This window comes from Cynocephalus volans, chromosome 6 (genome assembly GCF_027409185.1).
Source record: "Cynocephalus volans isolate mCynVol1 chromosome 6, mCynVol1.pri, whole genome shotgun sequence".
Classification (NCBI taxonomy): domain Eukaryota; kingdom Metazoa; phylum Chordata; class Mammalia; order Dermoptera; family Cynocephalidae; genus Cynocephalus; species Cynocephalus volans.
Window position 1 is genome coordinate 138,428,754 of NC_084465.1, and position 26,585 is coordinate 138,455,338.

At 36.6% G+C, this 26,585-nt stretch overlaps 1 protein-coding gene across 1 annotated transcript in view; it reads left to right on the top strand.

Moving 5' to 3' along the window:
• Positions 1 to 26,585, top strand: part of MALRD1 (MAM and LDL receptor class A domain containing 1) — a 632,630-nt gene that overhangs the window by 18,752 nt on the left and 587,293 nt on the right. The window contains exons 3-5 of the mRNA XM_063101139.1: positions 8,917 to 9,011; positions 9,100 to 9,261; positions 17,370 to 17,466. Of these exons, the coding sequence (XP_062957209.1) occupies positions 8,917 to 9,011; positions 9,100 to 9,261; positions 17,370 to 17,466 (354 nt within the window). The remainder of the gene's footprint in view (positions 1 to 8,916; positions 9,012 to 9,099; positions 9,262 to 17,369; positions 17,467 to 26,585) is intronic.

Consider the following 26,585-nt stretch of genomic DNA (forward strand, 5'->3'; position numbering starts at 1 on the left):
TGGCTGATATTTACATATTAACAATTATAACATCTAATTTTACGCACTCTTTAACCGTTTTCAAAATACTTATGATTCTAAAACATCACATCAGATTCTCATAATTGGGTTCCTGGAATCCCAACAGGTCTATCTAGATAACAATAGGGATTTTCCAGCTCTTTTGACTCTTTGTGGAAATTGTAAAATGAAAACATGATAATTCTACATAGATTCATTAGACAGTCACATTGCTTTTGTCTGGGCTGATTTCAGCTCTTTGTAGTAATCCTTGTTTTGTCAGGCTGACTAGAAAGCTCTGAGGGGCTGATCACTAGCCTTTGAGGTGGCTCTGTAGCAAGATATTTCTCCATTTCTTCATTCATTAACTAGTGAAATTTATTCATTCAAAATTGTGTACCAAGTGATTAAGATATATACAACATTGTCATAGCTGCATGTACATGTTTAAAAGCCCACAATGTGACAGGAAGGTGTGTGTGAGTGTGTGTATTTTGCAGATGTTGTCTGGGAGCATCTGCATTGTTTTTAACCCAAGAAATTTCCACTGAGTGACTCATCTATTCCAGGTGTCTGCATGTATTTTTTGTTTTTTAAAGGCCAGACAGTAAATATTTTTGGCTTTTGGGACCATCTATGTCTCAAATATTCAACTCTGCCACTACACTCTGAAGATAGTCATAGACAGTATATAAGCATGGCTGTGTTATTATAACAATTTATTTTGGACATGGAAATTTATAGTTAATATTATTTTCACATGCTTGAAAGTATTATTATTATTATATTGAATTTTTTCAATCATTTCAACATGTAAAAACCTATAGCTCACAGGACATGCAAAATCAGGTGGCAGGTGAGATTTATCTGTCGGTCACAGTTTCCTGTCCCCTAATCTGTTCAGTGAACATTAATTGAGCATTTTTACATCTGACACTATGCAATATTGGAGATACATGAATGAAGAAGACAATTCTTCTTCTAAGAACACACAGATAAATTATAATCTTAATTTTATTGGCCAGTGCTCATTGCAGCAAATGTAAGTGAAGCATTCCTTGATTCTGTATGAGAATCTGCTTTATTATGCTGTTATATAAAATTCATCCGAATTTTCAGTTAAGGAAGAGATATGGTTGTAGTCATCAAGCCTGTTTCTTAGAATAAAAGTACAAATAAGATGTGTTAGTAATGTGGAATTACAGTGTACTTTTCCACTTGTCCCATTTTCAACATGGTTGATATGTTACTTTAAAAGTAAGAAAATTAACATGAAAACTTTATTATATATATATTTATGTACCTATGTTTAATATGGTGAGGATTATTGTTAATTTCAACTCTAAAACTTTTATTAACTCCAGTGTGTAAAACATAATGATAAATGCTGTGAAGATAATAAATGCTATTAAGAGAAAGACTGCATATCAAGGTGTTTGTGATCTCTTTGGAACACATATTTGGAAATAACACGGTGACTCACAGGGAGAAGGAAAAAGGTGCTATAATATGGGTTTAAGCAAATTGCTCTGAGACTAGAGGCAAATTCTGACTCTGGAAAGGGTTAGGGCATTGGAGAAAAAATTTGAAAGATGAGTAGTATTTCAATGGACAGAGAGGTGAGAGAAAAAATATTTCAAATGAAAAGAATCACGTAAGGAGCAGGTGGAGATAGTTGGTATGCCCAGACAATGGCAACAGTCTGCTACCACTACAGAGTACTGTTTTGGGAAATAAAGATTAGGCTAAAAGGGTAGGCTTGGTATGCCAAGGACTATGTCACTCCAGGGTTACTGATTTTGCTCATCAGTACTATTTCCTTCCCTTCTTTTTCTTCCTGTGCCCAAACTCCTTCACAGCTGACAGTCCTAAATCTGTCAGTGTCCAGCTAGGCAGCAGAAATGAGAGACATTGATGGATGTATGGCCGTGACTGAGAAGCAGCATAAGGCATTTAGAGGGCACACATATTTTGCTACTTAACAATTCATTCTGCCTCAAGTAGTGTTTTGCAGAGAGCTTCAGTTTCTTGCACAAATTCTTTGATTGTCAAGCTAATAATATCAAGGTCCTTGATGTGCATGTATGTGTGTGTGCCTGTGCCTTTGAAATGAGTAAACCGTATGAGGTTTTCATAGGTCCTCAACAAACTTGACACCTATTGTGTATTGGATAAATACAATACCTGTTTACTTTTCCATTTTTTAAATTTCAAATTCAGAGTTATATATCAGTGAGGGAGTTAGAGTTGATAAGTTAGATACTTACTTAAATTAACACATTAATAAAATTTTACCACATGACATTAGTAGTGAAGTTGTCAAATGTCTTAAAAAATATTGTTCCACTGATAAGAGATAAAAATGATACATTTTCTAATTTCTCTATGGAAATATAGAAATATTTTCAAATCTATCATTTGCTTTCCTTTTGGCAGGAATTTTTGCTTTATAGGCAGATGGCTTGTTTATTTGTTAAATTTATATGGCTATATATTCTTCAAATTAATTCAGCCACAAGAGAAAAAATCCATACTCAACACAAATACATAAAATCCAGTAATAGTTTATTGAAATAAATACAATATAAATTTTGAAAGATATATCTTTTGAACCATGACAAAAGAGTCAATAGACTGAGACTCTGTCAAATGATGATGGACAAGAAATTTTACTAATTAAACCGGTTGGAAAGTACCCAGCAGAAGTCAGTTCTCTGCATCTGAACTCTGGGAACCGTGCTAAATACTCACTTTTATTTTATTTATCCTCCAAGTGAATTAATGAAGGAAACTTACAGAGACTCAAACTACTTTAGGCTTTATATACTTTGGTCACTGCCTTGAAATGCTCTAGTAAGTGGGACAAGAAAACCAAAGTATTACCTACCTAATTGTGGTTGGCAGAATTTTAAAGATGCTCCCCTCCCCCCAATTCCCATCCCCTGGTTGTTCAATCAAACACTAATCTAGGTATTGCTGTGAAGGGACTTTGTAAATGTAACTAAGGTTATTCATTGGCTGACCTTAAAATTGGAAAATTAGCCTGGAGTATTCAAGTGGGCCCAGCGTAATTACATGAGCACCTAAATGCAGAAAGGGATGAAGGAGAGGTGATCCAAGAGATGAGGCAGAAGGGAAGATCAGAGAAATTCGAAGTTTGAGGACTTGACCTGTGTTACTGACTTTGAAGATCGAGGAAGGAGACCACAAGACAAGGAATGCAGAGGTCCCTAGAAGTGGGGAAAAATCGTTGGTAACAGCCAGCGAAGAAACAGGAACCCCAGTGTTACGACCGCATGCAATTGAATTTTGCCAACAACCTGAACGAGTTTGAAAGCAGATTCATCCCCAGAGGCTTCAGGAAAAAACCCAGCCAGCCAACACCTTCATTACAGCCTTTTGAGCATCTAAGCAAAGAACCAGCTAAGCCACACTCTGCTTGGACTTCTGACCTGAGAAACTGTGAGATAATACATTTGTGTTGTTTTAAGCCAGTAAGGGTGTGGTAATTTGTTATGGCAGCAATAGAAAATGAATATACTAATTTTCAAAGTTTTTAGGAAAAGAAAGTTTTATAATTTCTTGATTGTTATTCATACTTATAGTTAACTTTTACAATGGATGAAAACTTTCTTTTACTTGGACCAAGTAACAAAATCTAAATGTAAAGTCTGGAAACCTGGATTCTTGACTCTAGTTGGATACTAATTTGCAGCATGATTTGGGGACAAATCCCTGGGCTTTCTTTTTTTCTCTTTTACATGGTCCCAATTCCTCTTGTTTTTCATTTATATGTTTAATTTTTCATTCTTACCACTATTTTCATTGCTTTCCTTTAGGGAATGCCCAAAGTTAAGAAAACTTCCGTTACAAACTTCCACTAGTACCACATTCCCCTTTTGCCTTAACCTGTATAGTTTTGATTAAGACAAATTTATTATCTATCTATCTATCTCTCCATCCATCTACTTCTTTATTTACTGCTTTATTTATTTGGTTGTCCTTACTTTAGGTGTCATGCTTAAGAAACCATTGCCCAATCCAAGATCATTAACTTGCACCTATAATTTCTGCTAAGAGTTTACATTTTATATTTAGGTCTTTAATCGATCTTTAATTTTTGTATATGGTGTGAGGTATCCACTTTCTTTTGCATTTATCTATCCAGTTGTCTGATCACTATACATTTCCACCTGATCAAATATCACTTGACCGTTTGGTTTATTTCTGAACTCTCAAGTCTATTGCAGTGATCTTTATGCCTGTACTTAGGCCAGTACCACGCCATCTTGATTACTGCAGCTTTGTAGTAAATTTTGAAAGAAATTTACTGGGGAAGTGTGTGAGTCCTAAAATTTTGTTCTTCCTTTTGAAGATAGTTTTGAGCTATTCTGGGTTCCTCTCATTTCTATATGAATTTTAGGATCAGTTTGTCAATTTCTGCAAAAATGGTAGTTGACATTTTGAGAGAAATTGTGTAGAATCTGTAGACAAATGTGGTGACTTTGGCCATCTTAATAATATTAAATCTTCCAACCCATTAAATATGTTTTTTGATTTATTTATGTCTTCTTTAATTTCTTTCAACATTGTTTTGTAGTTTACATTGTAAAATTCTTGCTCTTCTTTTGTCAAATTTATTCCTATGTATTTTATTCTTTTTGAAGATATTGTAAATGAGATTGTTGTCTTAATTTCACTTTCAGGTGTTCATTGCCAGTGTATAGAAATACACCAATTTTTGTATATTGATCTTGTATCCTACAACCTTATTAAACACATTTATTAGCTCTACTCATTTTGTTTTTTATTTTATGTATTTATTTTGGTGGTTCCTCAATATCTTCCATTCACAAGATCTTGTCATCTGCAAATAGAGATACTTCTACTTTTTTTTCATTCTGAATGCTTTTCATTTTATATCCTTGCCTAGTTGCCTGCTGGAAACTCCAGAACAACATTGATTAGAAGTGATTATAGCAGATATCCTTGTCTTGTTTTTACTAGGGGAAAATTGTTTGATCATTAGGTATGATGTTAGCTGTAAGTTTTTTGTAGATGCCATTTATCAGGCAGAGCATGTTTCCTTCTGTTATTAGCATGTTGAGTTTTTTTTTTTTTATCATTAGAGAATGTTAGACTTTGTCAAATGTGTTTTCTGCATCTATTGAAATGATTGTGTGGTTTTGGTTCTTAACTTCATCAATATGTTGTTTATATTGGTTGATTTCCATTTATTGAGCCAACTTTGCATTCCTGGAATAAATTCCTCTTGGTGATGGTGAATAAAACTTTTAATATGTTCTTTGATGTATATTCATCAGCAATATTGATCTGTTTTCTTGTGATGTCTTTGTCTGGTTTTGGTACAAAGGTAATAGAGGCCTTATAAAATGATTTGAGGTTTTCCCTCCTTTTCTGATTTTTGCAAGAGTTTGTGAAGTATTGGCGTAAGTTCTTCTTTACATGTTTTTATAGAATTCACTAGTTAACTCCTGGGCCTAACGTTTTCTTTGTGGAAAGTTTTTTGATTATTTATTCATTCTCCTGACTAGTCCATTGAGATTTCTTATTTCTTCTTGAATCAGTTTTGGTAATTTGTGTCTTTCTAGGAATTTGTCCACCTTATCTCATTTATCTAATTCGTTAGTGTAAAAGTGTTCATAGAATTCCCTGATAATCCTTTCTATTTCTGTCAGGTTGAAAATTCTGACCCCTGTTTCACTCTTCATTTTAGTAAATTGAGTCTTCTGTCTTTTTTCCCCCCATTGGTTAGTCTAGTGAAATATTTGCCAATTTTGTTGATCTTTTCATGCACTGACTGTTGTTTTAAAATTTTTTTTTCTGCTATTTTCTATTTCATTTATTTCATCTTTAATATTTATTATTTTCTTCCTTTCGTTTCTTTGGGTTTAGTTTGCTCCTCTTGAAGAAGCTCTTTAGCTTCTTAAAGTGGAAGATTAGACTGCTTATTTCTAATTAGAAATAGAATTTAATAAATATATAGAAATCCCCAGCCTGAAGGAGTTTGTATTTAAGACTATTATCTCCTCTCTGTTACCTGAAATATTTCTGTCAGGGATGAACACACTTTTCTCTTTTTAAGTTTTGACATTTTAACCTTTGCTTCAGGCCTTGCACCTTGTTACAACGATCCATTCCTGCAGCCTGATATTTTTGGAAATGTTCTTTAGAACCGATATTATCTCACTGTTAAAATGCTCCCTTTTTTTAAGTCCCTTTGAGTCAGTTGGTTATTTTGTAGCATGCAATAAGAATTATGTTTCTGCAGCTCACATTCAGTTCCATTAATCATTGAGAACTTGGGAAATGGAGGTAGTACAAGGCTGCCTATCAGTGATCGAGGAAATGGAGACTGAAGATTCTACTTTATCTTTCCTGAGGATCAAGTTTATGGAATTCACTGCCAAAATTATTGGATTTAGCTCCCACAACTTGGTTCATGGTTTTTGTTGCTTTGATATTTTATGTATTTCCTTGCTTGTCATCAGACTTGATTTATGTTGGGATTTTACTCCAATACTTACCCAGTTCCTGAGAAAAAGTATTTTTAAAAGCCCACTAACATAGACATTGAAGATTATAAGTGAAATCATGCTGCTTGTGTTCTTATTTTTTCATTTTAATAATTAACACTTTACCACAAGAATATTTTAAATACATATTTTAAGGATGTGATACATTTGCTTTCGTGGATATGGGCACAAAATGACAATTTATGAATTATATAAACAAACTGAAATGAATGTGGTGTGAAAATTAATAGGAAACACATGATGATGATGGCAGGGATGTGCGTGCGTGTGTGTGAGTGTGTGTGCGTGAGTGTGTGTGTGTGAGTGCATGTGTGTGAGTGTGTGTGTGTGAGTGAGTGTGTGTGTGAGTGTGTGTGTTAGTGTGTGTGTGAGTGAATGTGTGTGAGAGTGTGCGTGCGTGTGTGTGTGAGTGTGTGTGTGTGAGAGTGTGTGTGTGCGTGTGTGCATGTGTGAGTATGTGTGAGTGTGTGTGAGTGTGTGTGTGTGTGAGTGTTATAGGGGTACAACCAGTCCTCTTTATGAAATAAGAGGGGCATGTGGAGAGATTATCGGATATGTATTTTGTTATTCAAGAGCTTCTTGGTCTCTCCTCGATGGTTAGAGTCAGTAGTAAGAGGACGTGTGAAATGAGGGAATGGGCATGTGGGGAAAAGTTATGCTGCCAAAGATTTGTCTTTTTCTCTTAAACTCATTAATAGCCATGATGACTAATGTCCTCAGGAAAGGAAGAGAAGTTTCTGTAAGGTGGTATTCCTCTCTAAGAAACATCTCCATGTGTGAATTTTAAAAAATTCCATACTCAGCCTATAAGGTAAAATGGAGTGTGCCCGCCCTCCACCAAAATTTGCTATTATTACTAAATTGGAATTAAAAGTAGGAACATATATTGCTATTGGGTGCATTTGTTTTATCACTTTTTTTTTGACAATGTGAAGAAAGAAGATTGTCACTAAAATAAGTGTCTCTCACACTGTCTGCACATTTAAAACTTTCTACTGTAACCTGAAGATTAACCTTTATTTAATATTTGACAAATTACAGAATAGTTTTTATGGTGCCATAACACATACTAGATGATATAGTTTAGATTTATAAAACACCCTGTTTAAATATTTAAATAAATTATTCATGTGATTTGAAAAATATTGCAAATGCTATTTAATAACTAAATGTGTCACATCTGATTTTTAAGACTGAGCTTTTTAAAATTAATATGATTCATTTAAGTAATTCCTTGATAAATGAAAACAATTTTCCTGTTTATTTCACAGATGCTTTTTAGTAGCTAAATATTTATAAATAATAATTTAGGGCCTGTTGAATGCTATTATTATTTTTATTGCTAATAATAATATTTAAACCTAAACAATATATCTGTATAGCTCATTATGTTAATTTGATTATTTACTTGCTTGACATTAGTTTACTTGCTGCAAGAGCAAACTAATGATAGTCCAGTTGTATTACCATGATACCAGCTCTTCATCTAAATTACATTTATATAATAATTCCAGGGAGTGTATTCTTAGAATAATTGTCTGTTATTACAGTGATTTCAATTATGCTTCTGACTGTATCTACAAGCAACCATTAATGTCACTGTTTTCTGTTTAATTAAGGTTCAATTTTGGAATAGGAGTAGAGAAGAAGAGATATTTTAGAATCAATTTTACTATTGATTCTTTCAATGGTATGGCAATTATATTTGATTTTTGATCCAGATTTAAAATGCTGCTGAATAACTTGGGTAGATATGTCATCATAATCATCGTCAACATCATTTTTCATACCAGAAAACAATGGTTCTCAAATTATACGCTATAACCCTCATAAAGCATTGCAAGAAATCTATGAAAGCCCAGGAAATGCTCAACATTTATTTCACAGGCTTCTAAACAGTGACAGTTCACTGGCATAATCTGTACTGCAGCATATAGGAGAGCATCAGGGCTCAGTGTTGATAGGAAAAGCTGGGACTATTTGATCCATCTCTTTCTGAAAAGAAGCACAACAAACAAAGATCTCTTTTGAATTGCTTATTTTGGTAGGCAGTTCCAGTAAAATGTTTTCCCTGGATACCATCTTTGCAGGGTTGTAACTTTCTATGTTAGATGTGATAAATTGGGTTTATGGACTGTAGCCCACACTAATGTTATAGGGAGTATAATCACAATTAGTTATTTTACTGAGCAATATAAAGAAGTAAAAATATCAGTCAGACCATTTGCAAAAGCAAATGGCATTTACACAAAAACGTATTGACCTAATAAGGCTGTGGGCCTAAATTAATGCCTGGTGTCTGAAATAAGTTTGCCAGCGATCACTCTGCATCTAACACCCTGACTCTTGTTTCCAACAGCCCATTTCCTCTCACTGGGCTCCAAAGTGGATTCTACTTCCTCAAACTTAAGAAGCAGAGTTTTCCTTCCGACTAATGATCAATATACTTGTCAGGTATCTGAAAGCACACAACATTTTCAATACTTTCACATTTGGGGACCTCTTTATTATAATTGTTTGGGCACTATTTTTCTTTTCACAGATTACATTTTATTGCTTCTTCAGCCAAGCGAGTGGCAATTTAATGGTAGGACTTCAAACTGCATGTCATGATCCTATTCAGCATTTGTGGCAAAACACAGCTGAACTCCAAAATCAATGGGAGAGAAACGTCATTAAAATCCAGAGCTCACAGATATTTCAGGTATGCATGTTCTATTCTCTAACTATGTCTTTGAAGAGAAGAATAAGATACAGCTCTTATAGCACCAGGTGAATTAAAAGTAAGGTGACTGTTCCTGTCTGTCAAGAACTGAGGCATTTCCCAGGATTTCAGTTGCTAAAAGTGCACAGTCCCAGGCAAATTGGGACGGCTGATCACCCTGAAAGACACTTTTACAGCAAGGTTTTTAGTTTATGTATCAAAAGTAAAGTTGATATATTTTAAGGTAAAATGTGACCGACCTTTGACTTCTCTAACTTTTTGAATACTCTGCTTTCCTCTCTATTTCTCTTTCTGTTCCAACCTCCTCATTCTTTTCATTGCTCCTTCCCAAGAATCATTTTCCTTCTAGAATTTTCTCATGGTTTTGAGAGAAGAGTACAATGTTGGGTAATGAGGAAAGAGACTATTTAGTTTAAATACTAATTCCAAGTGCTGTTGAAATAGAATAATTGCAATATTCATTTCATGGTTGAATTCAATTCAACACAGCTATTATTTTCCAAAATAATTTTGAGAATTAAAGCCAATGCAAGCCTATAAAAGACAAGCTTATTTATACAGCCTAATAAAACGTATACATGGTGGAAATTATAATCTAATGATTATTATGAGAGTTCTTGGAACAGTATTGCATATTTTAACATTTGGGACAGCCAAACAAAATTTACCAGTTAAAAACAAGATCTTAAATCATTCCTAATGAATTCACTTTCTAAGTCTGGGTTGTAGGCTAATTTAGTCAAAGCAGGTTTCCTTAATCCTCTATTATTAGAATGATATAATAATCAATTTTATAAATTTAATATAAATCAAATCATCTGATATATTATAGATTTAAAACTTGCTTAAATATCAGGATTGAACTGGACTGAATCTTACCTTCAGTTATTTTGAGTGGCTGAGAGGAAAAGGATGGACAAATGAGGAGGATCTCTATTATAAAAGTTGAATTATAAGATGTAATAGTAGCACATTTTCTTAATTGAGCTGTCATAAATAACTATAATTTGGAATTTTTAGGCTTTGGTAAACTAACTGAGGATCCAAAGATGGCCAAAAAAAAAAAAAAAGAAAATCACTTAGCAGATAGTTAAATGATACCTACTCATAGATGATAGGTCTTAAGAGAAACTCTAGGGTTGGAAACACAATTCTGTAGTTTGAGATTTTTTACTTTTTTGTGTGTTTGGGGGAGAGACATCTTAAACCATCAGGTATTTACATTTTATTTTTACATTTTTCTTTTTTTTTTTTTTTGTCTTTTTCGTGACCGGTACTCAGGCAGTGAATGCACCGGCCATTCCTATATAGGATCCGAACCCGCGGCGGGAGCATCGCTGCGCTCCCAGCGCTGCACTCTCCCAAGTGCACCACGGGCTCGGCCCTATTTTTACATTTTTCTAGGAATGATTTATCTATTTTCTTAAGAAAGATTTATTTGGAGCACTTGGAATGTGCTAGGCACGATGCAGAGAATGTTCTTTACACCATGTTAGGAGATGTTTGACAGGTGTGAGGAGGAAATCTTTGTGCTCCTGGGCCCAGAAGAGGAGTGTGGCTTTGGAGAGCCATGGTGTGCAGAATAAGTGCCTGTGAGCTTCAATAATACATCCAATTTGCTGTGAATGTTCAGGTGTTATGAACCACTAGAGAAATTTCTGGCTTATTTCTTATACTTCTCTTCCTAATCCCTTGTGTTTTCTCAAACAACAAAAGCAACAAAACAGAGCCCAGATTGCTTTTGTGGGGATTGAGTCTTACTGAACAGACTCTGAAGGATGAACATGCTGAAGGTCTTCTGTCTCCATGCTTATGTGGGTATAAACTTTAATGACCGAGATGGGAATCTTGTCTATGTGTATACTTTATCATTATTGACACATCCTTTCCAACTTTGAAACAGAGCTAATGGTAAACGAGTCTTAAACTATCTTTTCCAAGCTTCGTGCCTTCATGTATATAACTGTCCATATCATTCGGATTAAAGTCTTTGTGATTTTGATGTTGGGCAGAGCTGGAAACTGCTGGCTCATATAGGTTCAACCTTTCAAAATAATGTCCTCGTTTTTCTTAGCTGCCCATTCCCAAATGGCACATCATGGGTTTTGATGATTAAATATGTGCAGTAGATAAACATAAAACTTAAAAGTCCAGAATATGTCATCTCCAGGGCAGTTTGGCTATAGCTGAGGCAGTGAGGTTATTCATTTGAGTGCTTTAAATGTAGCAGTGGCTTGAACTAAAGTAGATGCATGTGCAGTATATTAAGTTATTTCCCCAAATACTTTATTGCTGTTATGAAAATAGTGCTTTTACTTTAAAGGCTTTATAAAAATTAGGGAGACCATACAACTCTCTTGGGATCCTTTGGCTACACCAGTCTTTTAAGATTGCAGGTATGTTTTAGATCTGTCCTGTCAGCAAGTGAGCAGATGTTCATTTGCTTTTGTTAGGTGGGCTACAGAGAAATGCTGTGCTTGTAATACGGCCTGCCACCGTCTAGTATCTCATTCCTGAAAACCTTTTGTGAGAGGCTTTTTTGAGGGAATTTTGTAATCAGTGTCTCCAGACAATATCTGCTGCCTCATCTATTTACAAGCCTCTGAGAATTATTCCATTTTCTGCAATTCCCCCTCCATGCTAACTTCTAATAGTTTAAAGCCATGCATTCTTCCTTTAAAAATATCGAAATAAGAGGTTTTAGTCCCAGCTGGACTGCAGCTTAGCATCGGCTTTTGAGAAAGCCTCTGGAACTGGCTCTCACCTGGGGGCTTTACCACATTCATCTGCGAAGTACTAGTTCCATCTTAATAAAACTGAGCATGCTAATTTCTAAGGGAATACTGCTACATAAGCAAGGAACGGTGTTTATCCATTTAGTCAACAAAGATGCCAGCAGTTCAAAAAATTTTCTGATGATGTTTGAGAAATAATAACAACATTTATTGAGCAATTACTGTATATAAAACATTGTTTTTAGTCCTTTGGATAGATAATCTTATTAACCTTTCTGGACAATCCTCTGAGGTAGAGAGATGATTTACCACATTATTCACGTGAGGACCATGTACTTTAGGGAGTTGAATAATTTATTAAATCCCATACAAGATTAGAACCTTGAGTAGTTTGATTTCAGATCTTGATCACTTACTCCCTGAGCCATGGTAATTTTTTTTTTTTAATCATGTTAGAGCATTATTTAGAAGCTATGGGAAGAAAAAACCCAACTTCCGGATTTGGTCAAACCTGTTGCATATGTCTCATTAAATATTCTTTTGTCTGCCGTGTTGCATTAAACAACAATAGTAGGCATTGCATGGTGCTGATTAACTGCAATCACATTTGTCAAAATTGCAGGCATAAGTGACTGATTTTACTATTGTCCTAAAATGTTCAAGCAGGCAAGGAATAAAACAAGTTAAATATACAATAGAAATTTAGTCCCAAATTCAAGTGAAACCTTCTCTCACCCTTTTGTTTTGTTGTTGAAGGGCACTCAGGTATTGATTTCTTGGGTAGGAAGGAATGAATACTATATTCTTAAATATATCACTGACTGTAGTTATCTAGTTGAATATTTGGGTTGTTAAACAAAACGAGCAGTTAGTGCCTGAATTGTAAAAAGATGCAGAAGCATTTTTAATATGCTGTTATTGACTGGTAATTTCTTTGACATTTCATGTAGAAATGCTGTAGAGTTCTTAGCAGCTTCCTATTTAGGAAGGACAGACTTTTAATAAGGACAAAAGATGAGTTATTTATAAGAAAATAAATATAAACTGTTAATTTAAAAAATTTGACCCTCACTCTTCAAAATTGTAATAGGTATTTTTTATCTTTTAATTCAAGAATGTTAACAATGTAAACACATGATGAGGTGAAATTACTGTCATCTTTTTGTGTTTTAAATGTTTTCTTGGAAAATAAATTGAATGTATACTACTAATTCAGAAAACTCTAATACAATACATACAACCATAAGAGTTTCTGGTCATGTAGTTACTAATGTAGTCCAAGTGGTTTTATGTCCGTTATCTATCTACAATCACAGTTTCTTCTAGCATTTCAATCAAGTGGCTTGAGCTCTGACTCCTTGCCTTCATTCAGGGGTCATCTTCTCTTAAAATATTTGGGGTAAAAGGAATTTGTCTCATGTTTAGTATTGGATTGGTGCAGGCTTTCTTTAGCTATTTTCTGGATCCTAACCAAAATCCCTGGAAAATCTTTTTATATAAATCTATTTAGCTGGACTAGTTATGTCTGATGGTTCTTGTGTTTTGTAGCCACACAGATCCATTAGTAAATTTCCCTAAACTTAAAGAATTAGTTCTTTCTCTAAGAAAAACTTTTCCTGTTTCTGGGCCACTGGGCCCAAATGGCAGCCGATTTTCACAGTAAGTTTTCTTGACATGAAATTTAAGTGAATCAAATAAACATATATTATCTATGGCAAACTCTAATGAGGAGAGGATTAAAGCAAGAAGGTAATTTAAAAGTTACTTCAATAGATCAGGCATGAGGATATAGGAATAGAAATAGGAAATAAAGAAAACTAGGGCTTCATAAGTTTTGTTTGATTGGATGTGAGACTGGAGGAGAAAGTCATTCTGAAGATCATTTTGTAGTTTTGAGCATTGCAGAGCAGCGGTCTTCTGGTACCATCGTCAGAAAATGAAAATGAAATGAGAGGTCCAATTTGAGGAGAAAGTACAGCCTATTTTGAGTTAGAAGTGACTTGTCTCATCTCAGTGAAAAGGATGCTGTAGAAATGTGGGAGGAGAGCTCAGGAGAGAAATAAATGTTTGTGATGTAAATTTGTGTGTCATCAGTCTGGGTGCCAGTTGAAACTCTGAGGATGAATGTTTCTTTTGGGCAGCAGAGAATGTGCAGAAAAAAAGACAGGTGATGTAGTTAACACTTATTCACTTATTTCTACTTTTTAAAAAAATATGCTGAGTGCAGGCATATATTTAACTCAGCAAGAACTGGGAAATGTCCCTATAAGAAAAAGCTTTCAAGAAGAATAAAATGTTAATTTGTAGAGAATAGATTTTTATCTACAAACACATACATCTACCAATAGCTGAAATATTATAACACAGATTATTATTTTTATCATACCATTTTACAAAGATGAAAACAGAGATACGGAGATGTTAACTGAGTTCTCCGAGGTTCTACTGCTTTTAAGTGGTACAGCCAGGATCTGAACCCAAGTAATGTTCTAAATATTCACTTTTAATCACTATGCTATACTGCTTTCATGTAAAACCGTCTCTGAACAACAGTCTTTGATGGGTGTTTCCAACGTAGTCCTGCTTTCTTTTTTTTTTTTTTTTTTTTTTTTTATTCTCTAATCAAGGAATTTGAATTTTATCTTGCCGGTATTTAGGACTCATCTAAGGACTAGGAAATTGTATAAATCTTTTTTTTTTTTTTTTTTTTTTTTTTTTTTTTTTATCAGCTCACATCTAGTTTTTATTCATCCATATTCCCATAATTCCCCCTTCCCTGGATTATTATTTTTTTTTTTTTGCAGTTTCTTTTTTTTTTTTTTTCTTTTCTTTTTTTTTTTTTTTTTTAATTTTATTTTGTCGATATACATTGTAGCTGATTAATGCTCCCCATCACCAAAACCTCCCTCCCTTCTCCCTCCCCCCCTCCCCCCCAACCATGTCCTTTCTGTTTGTTTGTTGTATCAACTTCAAATAATTGTGGTTGTTATATCTTCTTCCCCCCCCCCCCCCGGTTTGTGTGTGTATGTGTGTATGTGTGTGTGTGAATTTATATATTAATTTTTAGCTCCCACCAATAAGTGAGAACATGTGGTATTTCTCTTTCTGTGCCTGACTTGTTTCACTTAATATAATTCTCTCGAGGTCCATCCATGTTGTTGCAAATGGCAGTATTTCATTCGTTTTTATGGCTGAGTAGTATTCCATTGTGTAGATGTACCACATTTTCCGTATCCACTCATCTGATGATGGGCATTTGGGCTGGTTCCAACTCTTGGCTATTGTAAAGAGTGCTGCGATGAACATTGGGGAACAGGTATACCTTCGACTTGATGATTTCCATTCCTCTGGGTATATTCCCAACAGTGGGATGGCTGGGTCGTATGGTAGATCTATTTGCAATTGTTTAAGGAACCTCCATACCATTTTCCATAGAGGCTGCACCATTTTGCAGTCCCACCAACAATGTATGAGAGTTCCTTTTTCTCCGCAGCCTCGCCAGCATTTATCGTTCATAGTCTTTTGGATTTTAGCCATCCTAACTGGGGTTAGATGGTATCTCAATGTGGTTTTGATTTGCATTTCCCGGATGCTGAGTGATGTTGAGCATTTTTTCATATGTCTGTTGGCCATTTGGATATCTTCCTTAGAGAAATGCCTACGTAGCTCTTTTGCCCATTTTTTAATTGGGTTGCTTGTTTTCTTCTTGTAAAGTTGTTTGAGTTCCTTATATATTCTGGATATTAATCCTTTGTCAGATGTATATTTTGCAAATATTTTCTCCCACTCTGTTGGTTGTCTTTTAACTCTTTTAATTGTTTCTTTTGCTGTGCAGAAGCTTTTTAGTTTGATATAATCCCATTTGTTTATTTTTCCTTTGGTTGCCCGTGCTTTTGGGGTCGTATTCATGAAGTCTGTGCCCAGTCCTATTTCCTGAAGTGTTTCCCCTATGTTTTCTTTAAGAAGTTTTATTGTCTCAGGGTGTATATTTAAATCCTTAATCCATTTTGAGTTGATTTTAGTATATGGTGAGAGGTATGGATCTAGTTTCATTCTCCTGCATAACGATATCCAGTTATCCCAGCACCACTTGCTGAAGAGGCAGTCCCTTCCCCAGTGAATAGGCTTGGTGCCTTTGTCAAAGATCAGATGGCAGTAAGTGTGAGGGTTGATTTCTGGATTCTCTATTCTATTCCATTGGTCAGTGTGTCTGTTTTTATGCCAGTACCATACTGTTTTGGTTATTATAGCTTTGTAGTATAGCTTAAAGTCTAAGCAGTCACATGGTTCTTCTGTTTTGTGTGAAGAATCTATGACTTTCTTAGGGCTACATATTGACATATCTACAGGTTGTGGATGTTTCTTACTGGATTTTTAATAGGGTGGTAAACAGCATCTGGATTGAAAAGAAATATATCAGTACAGCATGTTGTGCAGGATTGAAAGAGAATGCAACCCAGCAAAATGATCTGCTATAGTTTACTGCATCCAGATTCATTGCTAACCTAAAATGCAGTGCTGACTTTTTGAAAAATAAGGTGTTTATATTATAAACAAGGCTGAACAATGCACCATGTTTACCCATCTGTGACTGAAGCATCAAACATCACTGGCATTCATTAGTGAGGCTGGGATAATACTCTCTACCAGCACACCCATTTTCTATTGATTTAGATAATTAGGAAATTGGAGAGTGGTTTCTTTCTAAGTTTCCCAGATTCATCATACCAGAGTATTTCTTCTTGGTGCAGACTTGGGATGACACCACATCACAGTGGAGTCATTTTAACAATAAGTGACCAAACAACCATTTTCAGTCAATGTCCCATGCTATGTTTAGATAATGACAGAAAACGTGCAAGAGGATAGCACAAGAACATTTAAAGCAAGACTGTGAATAAGATTTAGAGAACCAGAGGTGAAACTAGGGCACAGTTGCAAAAAATAAAAAAATGAAATAAATAAATAAATAAAAAATAAATAAAAGAAAACAGCCAGAGATCATGATGAAGCCTGGGCCCCCAAGCTGGTAAGTGCTAAATAGTGTGAACACATAGGAACATATAGGAACTAAATATGTAAGGTGTTTAGGGTAGTAACCAGGTGAGAATTGCTTCATTTCACAAACATGTTACTTAACCTATGACAGACATTTGAGATACAGTGGTGACTATACATTTTCCTGTCCTTGGGAGTGTTTGCTCTGATCTCTTTTCACATGGAATTGGTATGGTCAACCAAGTGCTTCTAGAAGGTGACGTGTTTCTTATTTGTAGGCTCTCTTCTATAAGCTTGTGAGACAGTGATGTTCCTTGTTTTGTGTTTTTGTTTTGTTTTGTTTTTCTTGTGCAGGTTGTTTTTCAAGGTCAAATGATTTCAGCTCATGAACAGGATGAAGTCATTGCTCTTGACGATATATCTTTCAGTCCAGGCTGCTTGCCTGCAAATGGTAAAAACTTTTCCCCTCATTTTGTTCTGTATTATGTATAAGACATTCAGAGCAATTTAACTTTGCAATGTCTTCGATTTGTTCTTTATTTTTGTCTGATGTTTTATTGTGGGATATTTTTCATTGTTCTAATACATTGTATAGCAATAACTAGATCTATACTAGAAGTAAAGATAGGGTATTTTTCACTGACTCTGATGCTATAAAGAATTAAATGAGATAATTTTGTCTCAGATTTGAAATCTTATAGCAATGTTTACACTGGCTAGTTAAATCTTGTAAAGAGAACTCTGTGCCTTCTAGGAAACTGGGAGAAAACTGGCCTCCATAGACTTGAAATTGTCTTCTTGGATAATCAGTTTGATTAATCTGCTGAAAGACACAAAATGTACAGACAGATTAGTAATATTCTATTTTTTCTTTAGACTGAAACAAATAAATTGATAAACTACATATATCAGATCTAAAAGTTTATCCATATTGGTTTCTTGATTATGGTAACTGAATAATAGTAAATTCCCCATTGAATTGTTCTCAATAGAAAAATTCAATATTAAAATTATAATTTGGTTAGTATAAAATATCTAATCTAATAAGCAGGAACTGGACATAGATATGTGTTGTGTTTATATACCTATCTCGGTTTTCTTTTTTAATTTTATTATATCGTGGTATGATATAGCAGAATAAAGATAGCTATTTTATAACGAGGGGTTTCAAGTTCTAATCTGGTGAAAACATATGGTAGTTGTGGTAAATAATATTTTAAGACCAGAAGAGATACATTGGTCTACCTGAGAAAGACCAAGGAATCCTGAAAAGGGTTGTCTGTAATGTGCTTGGATTTTTAACAGCACTCCTGCTGGTAGGATGAGAGTTTATGGATATGTATTTCTTGCCACCCAGACCTAGGTAGGGTTTTACAGGTGTTGGTGGCAGCCTCTTCTAACACTGGAACACATAACTTTCTCTTTCATCTTTGTATTATCAGTGCTCAGTGTATATCAGGTAAGAAGTCACTATACGGTACATTTAAAAATAGATAAGCTGAAATGGAGAACTTTCAGAGAACAGAATACAACCCTCCCCTCCCCTATTCCTAGAAGTGAATAATTGAAGTATCAACCTCAATGCCTTTTCACTAAGAGACGATAACGTTCATTAGATTTATCAGAGAGTTGTAATATATCAGTAGAGAATACATGATTAACTGCAGGCAAAGCAGCCTCAACTGCTCACTGCTCTGTTATTTAATCTCCTCTAACACTCCCTCTCCTGTCACCCTGCATGGTCCTCCTGGGTCCAGAGCACCCCCAGCTTGTGCTTGATTTTCAATAAGAGATCTCAGGTCTCACCCTGATCACTTCAGCAGTGTCTTTATATGCCTCACTTTCACAGTGTCTGCAGAAATTGGGGTCTGCCAAACAAAAAGAGATTTCTAACTAGTTCTATTCGTTGGCCAGTTTGGCTAATCACTCTCAAAAGAGAATAAGTCAGGGAAATCAGCTCTTGGCTGGACTTTCCTGTCAGGATGTGAGGAAGTGGCTGCTGCCATTGAAACTTTATTTACATTACAAATTTACACAGCAACATGCTTGGTGCTGCTTGGGAGTTGAGATGGCCTGTAATAAGTCTCTGCTATCATTTTAGATGTGAATGTTCTCTTCAACTTTTGCTCTGGGAACCAAAACCATTTCCCTAATTTCCTGTGATCCGTATACTGAGACAAAGGCCAAGGTAGATGGGCCGTAATAAATATTCAGAAGATAAATGCCAGATTTTGTAGGAAGCATTTAACAGAGCTCTATAAAATCACTATAGAAGTAAAAAAGCAATTGAGTGAGAACATCAGAAAGCTGAACACTCAAGGGAAAGTTATGATCAAATAGAAAGATAATGGATTCCAAAATTTCTAAGACAATAGTTCTAGACATCTTTATAGCTATAATGTCTTTGACGTGGTGTGGACATGAAGTTTACTAAAGATGCGGCATCAATGAGTTTTAAGACTAATTTATTGGCTTGGCCTTTCACATGAATATTAAATTTGCACAACGTGACAAGATTTGGGACTAGAGAGGAAAACTTATGAATCCAAGACTGAAGTCTTCAGTGAATGTGGAAAGTGTACTTGCATGGATAACAGAAGGCAATTAGTCCAATGTCATGAGACAAGATGTTTTTACCCATGGATAAATAACTGTGTTGAAGCAACACTGGGGAATTACAAGGATGACAACCTTAATTTTAGGCTTTGTCTTTTATGGTACATTGGAAAAGGATGTCACTCCTGGGAAAGCTGCAGAGAAAGTGGTCTTAGGCCATGTGGTATATTTTTTGAAGGTGAGGGTGAGGTATTTTTTGCTTTTGCTTTTAAAAAATTTTCCCAAATAAAATAAGAATTAAGGTAATATTTAAACTTTTGGGAGGAAAATACAGCAGCATGAGGATTAATAATGGAGAAAAAGCATAAAGCATTATGGGATAAGATTGACAGTTGGAAGAGGTTGCACTCTGTAAACAACAGGAATGTGAGAGATGGTGAAATTAAGTAGCATTAAATTCCCAAATGGGGGTCTCTGGTCAAGTTCAGGCACTATCACAACAGAGTAAACCTAGTTAATCGTCAGAATCGCATCGGGGAGTGATTAATTCTGGGCTTCATTCCAGACCTGCTAGGTGGGAATCATTGAGAATGGGGCCTGCATTTTAAGTAAGATTCTCAGGACAGTTTTTGGGAAGCCAGCAGAGCCCAGGTTTCCGAACAGGAATGGCATTTGGGGGCCACAAGGCCTGGCCTTGTGTCGATTATTGCACTTGGCGCAGAGTCCCAGCCGGCTGGATCAGGTATTTCAGTCTCAATCAGGCCTGGGGGTGGGGGTGGGGGTGGGGGGAGCATGTGAAACATGGAGGCAGAGCCAAAGCAACATCTTCTGGACATCTCCCTCAGAAAATCCTATTCTAACATAGGATAGTGTTAGGAATGCATTTGGATGCAAGAACACAGACAAGTTTGCTTAAATGACTCAAAATAGAAGAGATAGATAGTTATGGCAAAGGTTCTTCAACTTCAACACTGTGTCTTAAATTTTTTTAAAAATTGAAGCATAATTTATTATACGTATTTGTGAGGTACAGAGTTGACTATCAGTATTTGAGTACAATATGTGATGGATTCATGGGTAAAAAACATTAGTATAAAGCTAATGTAAAAGACAATGACACATCATTTCTAGTTCAGAATTTTGTTTAATTCAGTGAAATGAAGCAGCTAAAAGTGCATCTCTTATGTATAGTGCTGAAATGCTGATTTTATTTATTTTTTTCTGTGAAACAGAGTAGATTATAAATATTTGTGGGGTACAGAGTTGACTATCAGTATGTGCATAATATGTGATGATTAAATCAAGATAAGTGGAACATTTGTCATTACAAAACATACTCATTCTTCGTGTGCATTAACCAATTTTCCCTAACTCCCTCCACCTCCCCCTTTACCCCTGTAATAACTCCAGTTCTGTTCTCTCTTTCTGAGAGTTCAACACATTACTGTGTTCATCCTTCTTTCCTTCCTTCCTTCCTTCCTCTCTTTTTTTCTTTCCTTCTTTCTTTCTTAGCTCCCACTTATGAGTGAGAACATTTAGTATGTCTCTTTCTGTGCCTGGCTTATTTCATTTAACATAATTTTCTCCAAGTTCATCCATGATGCTGTGAATGGCAGAATTTCATTCTTTTTATGACTGAATAGTGTTCCCATTGTGTATAGATACCATGCTTTCTTTATCCAGTCATTGGTTGATGGACATTTAGATTGGTTCCAACTCTTGGCTATTGTAAATAGAGCTGCAATAAACATGGAAGTGCAGGTATCCCTTTGACTTGATGATTTCCACTCCTTTGGGTATATACTCAGCAGTGGGACTGCTGGATCATATGGTAGTTCTATCTGTAATTGTTTGAGAAACCTCCATACTGTTTTCCATAGAGGCTGTGCCAAGTTACAGTCCCACTAACAGTGTAGAAGGGTCCCCTCTCTCCACATCCTCACCAGCATTTGTCATTCTCTGTCTTTTTGGTAATAGCCAGTCTATGTGCCCAACGATGTTAAAGTCAAGAACTAAGGGGTGTTTTGGGGGGTATTTGCCTTATGCTTGTCACCTTATGGCCATAAATGACTGTTGAAGCTCTGCACATCTCAAATTTAGGACAACAAGAAGGCAGAAATGGGAAGTGACAATGTTTTTGGCCATGTCTTGGCTAGGCAACTGCTACATAGATAACCTCAGTTTCTAGGGAAGCTAATAAAATTGAATATTTAGCTTTTAGCTTCTGGAATAGAAGCAGGCAAAGAAAGTGGGTTTATGAGTTGAATGAGGACACATTTGCCACAGAAACTCAGAAACCATATGTTTGGAAATAAATTTGAGTTTTCTTTCAATATCTGTTCCCTCTCCTATATTCCCTATTTTAGTCATAGGCTTCCCTTTGGTGTCATTCTAGAGCCTAGGAGTTATTCTTACATCCTTCTTTTCTTTTCTCACCCTACATCAATTTGTTTAAAAATTTTATAGAGGGCATGTTCTACCTTATACTTTAAAAAATTTTCTTCTACTATTTATTACTGTTATTTATCCAACCCTGATTTTGTTCAAACACATTTGTTTTTCTCCTGTATTTTTTTCTTTCAATTTCAATCTTTTCTACTCTACTATTCACTTCTGCCAGATTATACTATCTAACATGTAAATATGGTCAGCTCTCTGCTTTGTTTAAATCCATCAATAACTCGTTAACTCTTACTATTGCTTTCAGGATGAAATTTAAATTTCTTATCATGACAGGAGCTCATCATGATCCTCTTCCTGTCTACTAGTCCAACTTTCTCCTTCAGAGTTCCCCAAGAATCCTACACTCAGGTGAAAACGAGTTATTTGTGAGTTCAGCAATACATTGTCCTCTCATTCTTGGGTGTCTTTGCAAACCTTGCTTCCTCTGCCTGAAAGCCCCATTCATTTTTCTTTCTTTGGTTCTCTCTCTCTCTCTCACTCTCTCTCTCTCTTTCTCCCCCCTCTTCCACCCCTCCCTCCTTCCCTCCTTTCCTCCTTCCCTCCTTCCCTCCCTCCTTCCTTCCTTCCTTCCTTCCTTCCTTCCTTCCTTCCTTCCTTCCTTCCTTCCTTCCTTCCTTCCTTCCTTCCTTCCTTCCTTCCTTCCTTCCTTCCTTCCTTCCTTCCTTCCTCACGTATGCCCTACTACTACTTATCTATCCAGACTGAGTTGGGGTCTATTTTCTGGGAAGTCTTTCCTTACAGACAGTGTTCCCACACTACCACCCTCTACACACACACACACACACACACACACACACACACACACACACACACACACACACACACACACACACACACGTGCGCGTACCCACAAAGTATTGATTTATCTCTTCAACTAAATGCTAAGTTTCTTGAGTCATCGTTTCTACGTGGTCTTATCATTTGTGGATCCCTAGCACAGAACAAGGACTTAATAAACAAAAGTTGAATAAAAGATTGAACAAAGACCATGTGCAAATATTCAAATGTCACTGAACAGCCCGAGGCGGCAGCGCCGAGAACACGGAAGGCAACAAACCAGAGACAGAGCGAGCGCCCGACCTGGCACAGCACTGTGAGTGATCCCTGGCACAGCTCTGTTCGGGGGGTGGATGCCCACGCGGCTCCTGCCTGCACCACCAGGCCACTCACTGCCACGGTGCTGCCTCCATTTTCCCAGGTGCGGGCAGCTCCGCCCTGCTCGGCCATCACTGAGCCCATTTGCTTGGCCTGGCGCGGGGCTTTCCGGACCCTGCGGGCCGACCTCCTCTCCCACTCCCTCCGCGGTTCTCTGGCGGGGCTGGGGGTGTGGGGCGTCCCGACCAGTTTTGGGGAGGGCTAGGAAGTACGGGCGGGCCGACTGTCACTCCACCACACCCTGGACTCCGCCCAGGTAAACTTCCTGTTACTGGGAGGCAGATACCATCTCTGCGACCACCAGTTTGGAAAAAAGCCTAACGAATTTCTGGTTGGGAATAGTGTGGTAGGAGAGTTCCCAGGTCCGCTTGAACCTGCCGGAGAGCAGGCTGCAGGCGGGCACTAGACTCGGTTTATACCGGGGGATACAAAGGTGAACAAGACCCGAGAAAGATCTACACAGTGCTACAAAGGCACCCAGAGAGACCGGTCGTCTGTGCCTAGCAGAAACCTGGTAGAGTTCCTGGGCGAGGCGGTGCTGAGCAGGGTCTTGAAGGCCCAGCTGATAGACGAGGGGTGCAGAAGACACGCCCCAGCCCAGCACAGTGTGCACAGAGGGGGGAGACGTGCGGCCAGGGAGGCGGAGACTCGACAGAAACCACACACCCGGTGGGGTCGCCACTGCACGGTCTAACAGCCTGGGCCAGAGCACACGGAACGGGGAGAAGTCCTGTACAGAAAGTGAAAGCTCAACAGAGATCACACACCCTGTGGTACGTGATCCACCAGCCCAGCAGAGTACAAGCTGACCAGAAAGGTGGATCCCCGGAGAAGCCCAAGACCCGAGGCAACCACACACACAAGACACTAGAGGCCAACTGAGCAGTCACGGCGGGAGCCATACCAAATTGGCAACCACAGCAACATCCTAGTTAGTCATTAGTCTTAAACCGGTGGACTGTGAAACCCCCTGCCACGATGAATAAACACCAAAAAAAAGACACCAGAAATACAAAAAATCAAGAAAGTACACCACCAAAAGTTAATAAATCTCATACTCTAGATCCTATAGAACAAGAAGCCCTTGAAATAACTGACAAGGAATTTCGAGTGATAATTCTAAGGAAACTGAATGAGATACAAGAAAACTCAGCTAGACATCATGATGAAATGAGGAAAAGTATACAGGATCTGAAAGAGGAAATATACAAGGAAATCAATGTCCTGAAAAAAAAATGTAGCAGAACTTGCTGAACTGAAGAAGTTATTCAGCGAAATAAAAAACACAACGGAGAGTTTAACCAGCAGGCTTGTCGAAGTTGAAGAGAGAACCTCTGAACTTGAAGATGGGCTGTTTGAAATAACACAAGCAGACAAAAAGAAAGAAAAAAGAATCAAGGACATGGAAGAAAATCTGAGAGAGATATCAGACAACCTCAAGCGCTCAAATATCCGAGTCATGGGTATTCCAGAAGGGGAGGAAAATGGAGATTCCATTGAAAACATATTCAACAAAATAGTGGCAGAAAACTTCCCAGGTATAGGAAAAATCACAGATCTTCAGATCCAGGAAGCTCAACGATCTCCAAATGTATTCAACCCAAAAAGGCCTTCTCCAAGACATGTCATAGTCAAATTGGCAAAACTCAGAGACAAAGAGAGAATCTTAAAAGCTGCAAGAGAGAAACGTCAAATCACCTATAAGGGAGCTCCAATCAGGTTAACATCAGACTTTTCATCACAAACCCTAAAAGCTAGAAAGGAATGGGATGATATTTTCAAAATACTAAAAGACAAAGATTGCCAGCCAAGAATACTCTACCCTGCAAGGCTATCCTTCTGAAATGAGGGGCAAATAGTATATTTCTCAGACAAACAAAAACTGCGGGAGTTCACTACCACAAAACCACCCTTACAAGAAATCCTCAAGGGAGTACTGGGTTTGGTTCCTGAAAAATAACTACCACTGCCATAAAAACCTAAGAAAAATCTAAACCCGCTAGTACAATAAAAATGGCATTCATGAAGAGAAAACAAGCTAACAAAAACACTATCTACAACCTAAGGAACCAACAAACAAAGAAACCAAACAGTAAATCAGAAAGCAAGGAACAAAAGACACCTAAGACAACCAAACAACCAATAAAATGCTAGGAATAAATCAACACCTTTCAATAACAACTCTTAATGTTAAAGGCTTAAATTCCCCAATTAAAAGACACAGACTGGCCGACTGGATCAAAAAGCAGGACCCAACTATATGCTGCCTACAAGAGACCCACCTCACCCATAAAGATTCACACAGACTAAGAGTGAAAGGATGGAAAAAGATTTACCATGCAAACAGAAAAGAAAAACGAGCTGGAGTGGCTATTCTTATATCTGACAAAATAGACTTTAAACTAAAAACCATAAAAAGAGACAATGAGGGACACTACTTAATGATAAAAGGACTGATCCATCAAGAAGACATAACAATCATAAATATGTACGCACCCAATGTTGGAGCAGCCAGATTTATAAAACAAACTCTATTAGACCTAAAGAAGGAAATAGACACTAATACCATAATAGCAGGGGACCTGAACACTCCACTGTCAATATTAGACAGATCATCTAGGCAAAGAATCAGTAGAGAAACACAAGATCTAAACAAGACTCTAGACCAATTGGAATTGGCCGATATCTACAGAACATTCCACCCAACAACCTCAGAATATTCATTCTTCTCATCAGCACATGGATCATTCTCCAGGATAGATCACATATTAGGTCACAAATCAAGTCTCAATAAATTCAAAAAAATTGGAATTATCCCATGTATCTTCTCAGACCACAATGGATTAAAACTAGAAATTAATAACAAACAAAACTCTGGAAACTATACAAACACATGGAAATTAAACAGCATTCTACTTAATGACATATGGGTCCAAGAAGAAATCAAGCAGGAAATCAAAAAGTTTATTGAAACTAATGAAAACAATGATACATCATACCAAAACCTGTGGGATACTGCAAAAGCAGTATTGAGGGGAAAATTTATTGCATTAAATGCTCACTTCAGAAGAATGGAAAGATGGCAAGTGAACAACCTAACACTTCACCTTAAAGAACTAGAAAAACAAGAACAATCCAATCCTAAAGTTAGCAGACGGAAAGAAATCATTAAGATCAGAGCAGAACTGAATGAAATTGAAAACCAAAAAACAATTCAAAAGATCAACGAATCAAAAAGTTGGTTTTTTGAAAAGATAAATAAAATTGACAAACCATTAACATGGCTAACAAAAAAAAGAAGAGAGAAGACTCAAATAACAAAAATTAGAAATGAAAAAGGCGATATTACAACTGATTCATCTGAAATACAAGGAATCATTCGAGACTACTATAAAC